This window comes from Monodon monoceros, unplaced genomic scaffold (assembly GCF_005190385.1).
Source record: "Monodon monoceros isolate NGI ecotype Baffin Bay Population unplaced genomic scaffold, NGI_Narwhal_1 Super_Scaffold_18, whole genome shotgun sequence".
Taxonomy (NCBI): Eukaryota; Metazoa; Chordata; class Mammalia; order Artiodactyla; family Monodontidae; genus Monodon; species Monodon monoceros.
This window is the reverse complement of record NW_021703774.1, coordinates 169,291,331-169,302,133: the sequence shown is the minus strand read 5'-3', so window position 1 is coordinate 169,302,133 and position 10,803 is coordinate 169,291,331. Positions and strand designations below refer to the sequence as shown.

The 10,803-nt window shown below is 54.0% G+C and overlaps 1 protein-coding gene across 1 annotated transcript; it reads left to right on the top strand.

Annotated features, from left to right (window-relative positions):
- The first annotated feature begins 4,549 nt into the window (after window positions 1–4,549).
- On the top strand, window positions 4,550–10,756 carry CTRC (chymotrypsin C). Its single transcript, XM_029227975.1, has 8 exons — window positions 4,550–4,606; window positions 5,834–5,925; window positions 6,022–6,119; window positions 7,013–7,138; window positions 8,022–8,158; window positions 8,967–9,112; window positions 9,989–10,141; window positions 10,680–10,756. Exons 1-8 carry the CDS (start codon window positions 4,567–4,569, stop codon window positions 10,692–10,694), a joined length of 807 nt encoding a protein of 268 aa, XP_029083808.1. The 5' UTR covers window positions 4,550–4,566; the 3' UTR covers window positions 10,695–10,756.
- Window positions 10,757–10,803: the final 47 nt, after the last annotated feature.

The window sequence follows — 10,803 nt, the reverse complement described above, 5'->3', positions numbered from 1 at the left end:
ATGCACCCCAAGCCTCCCCCGCAGACGGGTGGTTGGATGAAAGGCAAAGAGCCAGGTGATCCCTGTGTAGCTTTGGACAGATCAGGCTCCCGCTGGGTCTCAGTCACCCCATCTGTTCAATGAGAGGGTCTCAAAGTCTTCCCAACCCTTCGGTTTCCAGGTAGGGTGTCCCCCATCTGTCAAGTACAACCTGAGTTGGGGGTGCAGGAGTTTGAGATTAGGCTGGGCATCGCTGCCCCCGGGTGGACATGGGTGGTATGACAGCAGCCAGGATGCCCTCCACCTCTGGCTTCCTCACAGGCCCTGCTTGGAGAAGGCTGTGTCCTTGAAGTGTATTTCCTGAGAAAGGCCACTCCCACATGCCATCTGTGGCCTGAGATGCCACCATCATTAACAAACACCGCATGTTGGGTTAAGCGTCGCCCTTCAATTGCCTTCCCAAGGGCAGAGCATCAGAACCCCTGACATGCTAGCAAAAGGGTCTCCGAACTGAGGGACAGAGGATACTGACAGGGAAGGGCTAAAATTCAAGCCCCAGAGCCCCCGCCCAGCTGGCCCGGCGGTGGATGTGGGCCTCCGGCCCTCAGAATGTGAGGGACACAGGCCAGCAGTCCCACGCCAGGCCCTCCACCATCAGATCCAGCTGAGAGGGGCCCCCAGCCTCGGTCCGCACAAGACCTCCCACTCCCAGCCCAGGCAGAGGGCACGGGAGGAATAAGGAGGCCTGGAGTGATTCAGGGACCAGGAATGGGAAGGGGAGACGGCTCCTCAAACCCTGCCCAGGTCCCGTGCTCTCAGTAAGCCCCCTGCCAAGTCCCGGTCCCCATCACCAAACCCCAAACCCCTCACTCAGCCCCCAAACCCTCTCTCAACATCTAGTACTTTCATCTGACTTTGAGGAGAAACACTGCCAGCCCCCAGGCCCGCCTCCTTAGTGGGTCCCACCCAAGATGTAACACTTGCCCCCCGAAAGTCCTGTCCCAGCAACTAAAAATTATGGGCCCCGGTCAGTGGCACCTGCCCTGTTTCTCAGGCTCTCACCAACAGCCTCCCCGCTTGACTCCCAACCTTGGCATTGCTTCTCCTGGCATTCCCTTCCCCTGAGCCCAGCCTCTGCCAAGTCACCCATGGTTATTTTTCCAGCACAGTCTGGCCCTGAATGGCTGGGGGACATTAAGTGCCCAGATCCTGGGAGGCCCTGCTCCAGGCCCTGGAACACACGTGCTTCAGCGGGATAAGGATGGGGGTGTCTGGCATCGTCACAGTCTCAAGTCCTCATGTTCGTTTTGGACATGGAATCTGCAGAGAAGCCACCCTTTCCCACCTGCCCCCTATCAAGCTCCCACCCAGAAATAACCTCTTCTCGTTTGGGGCTCCCAGCTCTTGGCCCAGAACACTCCAAGGAACACTTATCACCCAGCCAGGCAGGGAGGTCCAGCAGTGCTGAACAGGGTCTTATCCTCTCTGTGGCCCCAGCCCTAGCACAGCGCCTACGCACCGGAGCTGCTCAGCGAGTCTGGGAAGAATGAAGGAATGAAGGGCTTCTGTGTACCTGGTAAGTCAGTGCCTCACAGTCTGGGCAGGCAAGAGTCACAGCTTTAAGTTAACCCAACACCAAGCCCCCTGCCCTCCAATCACAGCAATCCACTCCCCCAGGGCGCCCTTCTGCAGTTATTCCCAAGTCCCCCTGGGGCTGCTTCTTCAATCTTGGTGGCCAGAAAATCAGGTCAGCCAGCCAAGTGTCAGCACCATAACTTTAGGCATTTGGAGCCCCTGGAGTGATGGCGTCCTCTGGCCGATGGCTCCCTGCACCAGGGCCAGGTCAGGAGGGGCTGGCACTAGCCATGCACACTCCCAGAGGCAGCTCCCACCTCTGCCCCAGTTGTTCCCAGCGACAGCACAGTTTTCTCCCTGGCTGCCCTAAAGCCATCTCCGGGGTCCAGAACAGGCACTCATCGTGATCCAAAGAACATTCCCCAATGTCTCTCTCAGCCATTCAGTTGTGCAGAACCTGACATGCGGAGGGGCCACAGCCAGGGCCAAATCGCCCATCAGTACGGTGGGCGCAGTGCCTGGAGCCCACAATAACTTTAAGGCCCACAGAAATGTTTTAGTTTCTCTTAAAATTGGCAGGAAAAAAATGAATAGAATCCAAACTGGATTATACTAGTCTTTATACCCACGCAGTCATAAAACATAAAATTCTTAATATTTTTTGGTGGAGGAAGGGGCCCACAAAGGCAAAAGGGCCCAGTGACAGTCCAGATTCAAGCTTTCTCATGAGAACCAGATGACCAATAACAATAATAATAACAGCCAATATTTATATAGTGCTTGCCCTATGTCAGGCACTCCTCACAATAACCCTATGAGGCTGGTACCATTTTTTAATCTCCATTCTATAGATGAGGATGTGGAAGCACAGAGAGGTTGAGTCACTAGCGCAAGGTCACACAGCTAGGAAGTACTGGCTCTAGGTGTTCCGTCCTTTGGGAATATGGTCCAGCACGAGGCAAAGCACTCAACATCCCATCTTCAGCATCTGAAACAGACTAAGGTGACCTCAGTTTTCTCCAAGCACAATTGCTGACGCTGTCTTACATAAAGGACCTCAACTGGTAAACGTCTCAAAACAATGAAGTTCCCCTAAAGCTGATGCTGTCTGCACCTTCCAGAGCAGCCAGCAACCTCCCTCTCCAAAAAGGTCAGTTTCTCTGTGAACATTCCAAAAGAAAAAAAAGGAATGACTTTTCACCTGGTACCTTACTACCTATGTGCCTGTGCACTTTTGTGGCTATTTCTATATCAGAGTACATTTTGAACGTGTGGCTCGGGGCTCTGAGAGTGACTGTGTTTATAACAGACTGCTTTCTATGTATGACACTGGTGTGTGTGTGTCTGTCTGTCTGTCTGCCTGTCCCTGTATGCTTGTATATCCATGGGCTTGTACACGTGACTGAGATGAGCGCCTGGACCTTGCTGTCTCTCTGTGTGTGTAAATCAGTAAACTCCCATCCACAGAAGCCCAGCTAATCATTTCCCCAAGTTGTTTCCCCAAGAGAAACTGAGGCCGCAGAAGTTCGCCAAGGTCCAGGGTCCAGCAAGTCACTGACTGTGACAGAAACCAGGAGTCTTGTCTCCTGCCCCCAGAACCCTGGCAACCCCCAATACCTCCCTAGCTCAGCCTGTCTCTCTTTACGATGTCAGTCCCCAGCCCAGGGTGACCCTTTGCAGAGTTTGGTGACCAACAGCTCTGGGTCTGAGGTGTGGTGGGCAGTAGTCACTGACCAGCCTCTAGAAGGCAACAGAATGTTCTCGCAGCGAGTCTGAGGTCCCCCAGACACCCCAGTTCTGAGGCCTGAGGCCATCACCCCTACACACACTCCCTCGCACTCCCTCTCTGCTGTTGCTTTTTCAGTCAAAACTTTATTGATTTTTAATATGACCAAAGTAACACACACTTGTTTTTAAAAAGGATTTAAGCTGTAAAAACGTGTGAGTTAAGAGTCCTCCTCTACCCCCAGCTCACCACCATGACCGGCAGGGTGTGTAGCGTTCTGAATTTCTTTATTAGGAAATAATTCCTAATGGGACCAGTGGGCCCAGCTCAGAAAACAACTTCCTAGGAGCACGAGAATGAGTCAAAAGAGGACAAAGGGGAGAAGTCGGGCCTCAGGACAAGTGGATTAAACCAGATGCTCCGAGAGCCAGGCTGAGCCCAAACTGCTGGGGCTCTAGCTGGAACTTCTGGGCACACATCACAAACCCAGATCTGCACTCGGCCTTGACATCCAAGTCATGGAATTTTAGGACTGAAAGGAGCCTGAGAGTCCATCTGGTCCTACCTGCCCATTTTAGAGACGGGGAGACTGAAGACCTTGCTGGGAGACAACTGAGCTGGCTCCAAGTAGGAGCTTAGCCCACGCCTCAGCCTCCATCCAAAGCCTGGGGAGGAGGTACTGGAGAGCAGGGGGTACCCCAAGACCAAACAGTATTAGTTGAATAAGGGAGAAAGAAAAGGACAGGAAGCAAAGAAAGAGCTATAAAGACAGAGAAGGAAGCGGTGCATCACAGGAGTTTGCGGCCCCAGACTGACGTTAGAAGCGCTGACTTCAAATCTTGGGTCTGTTGTTGCCCAGCTGTGTGACCCCGGATTGCCCCCGACCCTCTGAGTCTCAGCTTCGTGAAGTTTAATGAGCGAACAAGAGTGTCTACCGCGTGGTGTTGGGAAAATTAAGTGACTGCAAGAGGTATTGGGCACGGCACCCGGCACAATAAATGACAACTAAAAAAAATGAGTCAGGCCAAGCAGCGTGGCAGGGCCCCCAAAACCTGCAAACGCCAGATTTGCTCTGTCTCAGGATATTTGGGAAACTCATGCCTCCAAGCCAGCTCCATCTCCTGCGCAAATTAAACAGTAACCAGCCAAGGTCAGGGAAAGGGCCTTGACAGAACAGGTTCCTCCCAAGGGGTGGCTCAGCCTTGACGAGGTGGGTCCACCCTCCTCCTGCCTATAAGTGGGGACCTGGTCACCGCGACGGCCACTCGATCCCGAGCACTCACGACATGCTGGGCGTCACCGTCTTCACAGTGCTCCTGGCCTACAGTAAGCTGCGGCTTGGGGACCAGCTGCAGCCAGCGGGCTGTGAGCTTGGGCTGGCCTCCCGGGGACAAGGATGGGGTCAGGGACCCTCTGCTCTCCAGGGCTTCAGGAAAGGAGCTTTGGGGTCCCATGTGGGTTCAGCTACTACTGACCAGCTGTGTGTCAGATGAGCCACTTGCCTGCTTGGCGACTCTGCTTCCATATCTGCAAAATAGGATTCATGTTCCTCACCTCAGGGTGAGGATGAGCCATGAGGTATGGAAAGCACCAGGGACGCAGAAGGTGCCTCATCCCGGGTTACCCCGGGAGGCATCAGGGCCTACCTTTCCCAGCATCGGCATCTCTCATTTGGGGATTCTTTGCTCCCCCCGCCATGCTGGTTACCTCCCAGATTGGGAATCGAGGAACTTGGCTCGAATGTCACTCTCTCTTGGCGGGACCTGGACAAGCCACTTCCCCTCTCTAAAGCTCACTGGCTCTTCTGGCAAGTGAGAGCACTTGATTAAGAGTCCTCCAGCTAATAACAACAGTGATGATAATAATAGCTGCTCCTGTGTACCCCATGTTTGCTATGTGTCGAGCGCTGTGCTAAGCCCTTGACGTTCAGGAGCCAATGTGATCCTACAACAACCTTGAGAGGCGGGGCCTGTTAATATGCCCATTTTACAGATGAGGACCCCGAGGCTCAGTGATGCTCAATATCTTGCTATCTAAGATCACACGGCTGGTTAGTGGTAGAGCCAGAATTTGAGTCTGGGTCTTCCTCACTGCACAGCACTTGCTCTTGACTGTGCCACACAGCTCCCCAGCTATGACAGTCTGGAATTCTGTAGATTCAGTGCTCGCACACCCGCACTGTGCTGTGGCCTGAAATGGGACAGCAGGGTAAGGTTGAAGGACACAGGTGTACCTGGGCACTCACACACAAGCCAGCCACTTTAGGTTTCCTTCAATGATTCGACATTCACTCTATACCAGGTCTTTTGCTCAATTCTTTACCTGCGTCGTCTAATTTAGTTCTCAGGACGAACTTACCAGGTTAGCGCTAGTCTCCCCGTTTCACAGAAAGGGAAGTTGAGGCCCAGCAAACTCGATGGCTTCCCCAAAGCCATGCAGGAAAAGTCAAACCCATGTCTGCCCAGCCCCCAAATGTGCGCTCTTTCCACCTGCCCCTTCCCCAAAGCAATGCCAGCCCGGCTCACCTGTGCTCTTCCTCTCCTGTATCCCCAGCCTCCAGCTGCGGGGTCCCCATCTTCCAGCCCAACCTATCAGCCCGGGTGGTGGGCGGAGAGAACGCCGTTCCCCACAGCTGGCCCTGGCAGGTAAGCGTGCTGCAGCAGGTGGGGAAGGCAAGGTGGAGGGGGGTGGGGAGCAGGTCCCTGGGGGCTGACACGTGGTCCTTCCCCATCCTCCCCCAGATCTCCCTCCAGTACCTCAAGAATGGCGTGTGGAGGCACACCTGCGGTGGCACCTTGATCACCCCCAGTCACGTCCTCACAGCTGCCCACTGCATCAGGTGAACGGGATGCTGCCCAGACACCCCACCCTCGCCCGGGAACAGGAGCCTGATACGCTGCTTTTCTTGAGCACGCACTCCAGACACTGGGCTGAATAAGCTACTCCCATCCAGTAACTCAGTTGTTAATTTATTCATTCCACAAGTATTTACTGTGCGCCTACTATACGCCAGGGAACACAGCAGTGAGGACACAGCCTGTGCTCTCAGGGAGCTTATATTCTAGCGGAAGACAGAGTAATAGACCATTCAACAAGTAAATATATAACAAAGCAAGTGGCAATGAAGAAAAATAAAGCAGAAGGAGAATAAAAAGTATGAGGAGTTCTATTTTAAATGACGTGGCCGGGGGAAGGTCTCTCTTGAAAGGAGTTGTTTGAGCAAAGACCTGAAGGAAATAAGGGAAGACGTCATTGGTCTGGGGGTAAGGTGTTCCATGTGGAGGGAACAGCTAATGCAAAGGCCCAGAGAAGGGAGCCCACTTGGTAGGTTTGAGAAATAAAGTGGAAGCCGGTGTGGCAGGGGCATTTTGTGTGAGAGGAGAGGAAGAGGCGGTTAGAGAGGAATGCAGGAGAGAGAATGCAGGCCAGCAGCATGTGGACTAGCTCATCTTCACAGCAGCCCTGGCAGGTGAGTTCCAAGATTATCTCCACCTTACAGGTGAGAGAACTGAAGCCGAGCCTACCCACCTAGCAGTCAAAGTGGACTTGACTCCAAGACCAGGGTCCTTACCCTGTGCCCTGGGAAGGGTCAATGGGATGAACACTCCCTTCCCCCGAACAAGTCCCACGGTGGCCCCAAAGCTGGGTCACTAAAGACCCAACTTCCCCCTCTACCCCACCGGCCGGTGGGGACAGGAGGCCACCCTGACCTGGTCCCCTTCCTCTGTCCAGCAATACCCTGACTTACCGCGTGGCCCTGGGGAAGAACAACCTGGAGGTGGAGAATGAGGAAGGCTCCGTGTTCATGGGTGTGGACACCATCTTTGTCCACGAGAAGTGGAACTCCTTCCTAGTTCGGTGAGTGCCCAGCTGGCCATGTCACAGCCCCCTGGGAGCAGCTCAGAAGAAGGAGGCGTCCCTGAGATGCAGCCTGAGCCTGTCCCTGGACCCCATCCTTAGCCTGAACAGCCAATAGATGATGACTTTACGCAAAATGGCAAAATGCTAAGTGGAGATGGACACCCCTCCAATACCCATCACTGGCCAAGGGTCTCTGGAAAGTACACAGGGAATAAGGATCCTGAGGCTCCCACAGTATATTACCTGAAGTCTCTCAGCCAGAGGATGAGCCAGCACTCACCTTTACTGATGCCTGCTGCACGCTCGCATTGTAATAAGCAGCTTACATGCCATCTCTTATTTAATCCTCACAACAGCCCCTAGACAAGGAACCGAGGATCAGAGAGGTTAAGGAATGTGTCCCAGGTCACACAGCCCAGTACATGGCAGAACTAGAAATCAAACCAGGCTCTCTCTAGGGTTGTCCATTTTCATTCTGGCAACACGAAAACGTTAAAAATTGCATCCGCAAGTGTTTTTATCGTTATAATTTCCAATTTGCTTAGCTGAATTTCAGTTGATACATAACCTTGCAGTGGTTCAGAATGCTTCTGCTCGTCTCCCCTCTGTTAAGCCTTTCATGATGTGAAGACACAAGGTGGCGCGGGGGGTGGGGGAGGGGGGAAGAAGCTACACCTACAGGAGCCGGTGATGGGGTTAGAAGGCAGATCATTGGTCCTCCGGCATCTCTGTGTGCCAGTAAGAAGCTGGAGGTCCAGGATGTCTATGGAGGACCCCTGCTCACCCTTGGCCCGACTCCCAACTCACAGCCTGGGCCTCTGAGCGTCGGCTTGAGGGAGCAGGCCCTCCTGCCATTCACCACCTCCGCTTTGGATTCCAGCAATGACATTGCCCTTATCAAACTGGCGGAGCCCGTGGAACTGAGTGACACCATCCAGCTAGCCTGCCTGCCAGAGGAGGGTTCCTTGCTCCCTCAGGGCTACCCCTGCTACGTCACTGGCTGGGGCCGTCTCTGGAGTGAGTATAGCCCCTGGCCAGACACGAGTGTCTTATTGGAGGAAGCAGCTCCCACGATAAGCACATCACCCACATTTGCCCACCACTTTCCTTTTTGCCTTAACATCTTCACATCTTTTTAAATTTTGTAATAATGGTTAATATTTATTAAGCATATACCATGTGGCAGACACTCTAACAAGCGCATATAAAGGGTGTTATAAGGATTAAACGGACTAGAATTTGTCAAGGGCTTAGAACAGGGCTAGGCACATACTAAGTGCCATGTCCGTGACTATTAAATAAATGAAACTAACCATTTTGGGGTGGGGGATTAGATCTTATGATCTTATGTTATACCACACGCCCAAGTAAATTCCAACTGAATTAAAAGGTTAAATGCAAATAAATGAAACTACAGAATACTTAGATGAAAATGCAGATCCTCTAAAATTTGGAAAGTTTGGGGGTGAGAAAGACCTTTCAATGTGTGACACCAAAGGCAGAGAACTACAGGGAAACCATTGGCAATTAAAACCCCAGAACCCAAATTAAAGATAACTCAGTGGTTATTTCTTAAGGGTTTTCTACGGGTTGGTTCTGCCTTCCCTGCGCTTAGAGGGGTCTCTAACCCAAACAGTTCAGGACCATTGGCTCAGAGTCTCGCCTCTCAATTAAGGGCCTGTGTGTGGGTCCCTCAAAGTCTATCCAGAACTCGCCCGGTCATGTCCCAGCCCCATCCAGCCCTCTGTTCCCTGAAGGCCTGGGCCTGGGCTGGGGCTGAGGCTGCCTGGGCTGACCGCCCGGTCACCACCCATTCTCTCTCCAGCCAACGGCCCCATCGCTGACGAGCTGCAGCAGGGCCTGCAGCCCGTGGTGGATCACGCCACATGCTCCCAGAGAGACTGGTGGGGCAACAACGTGAAGGACACCATGGTCTGCGCCGGGGGTGATGGCGTCATCTCAGCCTGCAACGTAAGTGTCGAGGCGCTGCCCCACGTCTCTACTGCAGGTGGCCAGATGGAAGGGGGCAGTGAGGAGGGCAAAGGAGTGAGAAGTGGGGAGGCGCCACACCCTCTCCCTGGGGGGAGACTGAGCCCCGGCTGGTCCTAAGAGGCTTAGGAGAAACTTGTCACTGTCCCCCTTCCCCTCCCCCACCAGCACTGTGGCCAGAGCATGAAAGTTGAATGTGAGTCTGAGTCCGAGTCCCAGCCCCCCTACTTCACAGCTGTGTAACCTTGGGCAGGCTGTTTGACTTATCTGAACCTCAGTTTTCCCATGCATAAAATGGAGCGGTAGTTAAGCACAGGGCTGTTATGAGGACTAAGTGAGTCTAACACAGGTATAAGAGACTTCGGTGAAGTCCGGGCACACGTTCCTTCATACCATCAGCTCCGTTGGTCCAGGGAGACAGAAGACTCAGGGAGTCTGACACAGAATGAAGAAACATCTAGGACAATCAGGGACTGTCCCGTTTTCAAACACATGAGCCTCTCCCCACTTCCATTTTCTTCCCTTTCCCGGGTCTCCTACACGGCTCCCAGCATCCTCATCCCTCCGGGCAGCTCAGAGTCTTAGGCACGGTGACCTGAACAGCTAGGGAAACCAAGGCACAGAGAGGGTTCTCAACATCTCAAGATCACACAGCAAAGCAAGACCTAGTCTGACACCCCAGGGCCCCCCAGAATAAGGCCAAGTTACCCACAAACCACATTTTCTCTGCCTCCCTCACTATGGACACGCTGAGGCCAAAACAGGGGCTACCAAGGCTGAGAGGCCAACCCATATGCCCCACCCTGACCCTCACCTGCTTCCCGAGCCTCCCTCTGACACCCGCCCCGTCTGGTGCAGGGGGACTCGGGCGGCCCACTGAACTGCCAGGCCAAGAACGGCTCTTGGGAGGTGCGGGGCATTGTCAGCTTCGGCTCCGGGCTGAGCTGCAACACCCTCAAGAAGCCCACGGTCTTCACCCGCGTGTCCGCCTACAACAACTGGATCAACGAGGTGGGTGCGCCTCCCCTGCCCCCTCCTCTCCACCCGCCCCTCACCCTCCCTCGCCCTTCCTTCACTGACTCCCCTACTCACTCTTTCACTCACTCCATTTACTCACTCACTCCTTCAAGAAGTTTTGATCGAGTGCTTATTGCATGCAGCCTTGAGTCAGGGGCAGTGAAGCAAACGGCCATTCACTTCCCCACCCTTTCATCCATCAGCAAATACTTCTGTCCCAAGCCCAGGCTCCCCACCAGTGCCCCCAAATGTGAAGCGTGGCCCCAGCACAGGAGAGGGGGCAGCATGGATGGCCGTCTATATTTTGAGGGTGCGGGGACAGAGAGTCACCCTGGGCTGGGGGCTTCCACCCTGGGAGCAGGAGGTATCCTGAGCTCACCTGCACAGTGGTCGGAAGTGCCCGAGAGGGCCAGACCCCTCGGGCAGAGGCAAGCCTGTCTTGTCAAGGCCCGGGGCTGCCGGCCATGCTCCTACCCTCCCGGCAGAGCCTCACAGCCCCCAGAGTCCCTCACTCTGTTCTCTGCTTCTCCAGAAATTACAGCTGTGATTCATCCCTGGGAGCCAAGGCCGCAAACCCCGGCAACCACAATAAACCTCCTTTCCCCTCAAGCGACCTGTGTTCTTGATTTGCGCGTCCCCTGCGGGTTCCCGGGCTC

Excerpts from the sequence above, each read along its gene's own strand:
- CTRC (XM_029227975.1), top strand. The coding sequence starts at position 4,567 with ATGCTGGGCGTCACCGTCTTCACAGTGCTCCTGGCCTACA. Across the intron at positions 5,926-6,021 it reads CCCACAGCTGGCCCTGGCAG|ATCTCCCTCCAGTACCTCAA; the intron begins GTAAGCGTGCTG and ends ATCCTCCCCCAG. Across the intron at positions 9,113-9,988 it reads GCGTCATCTCAGCCTGCAAC|GGGGACTCGGGCGGCCCACT; the intron begins GTAAGTGTCGAG and ends CGTCTGGTGCAG.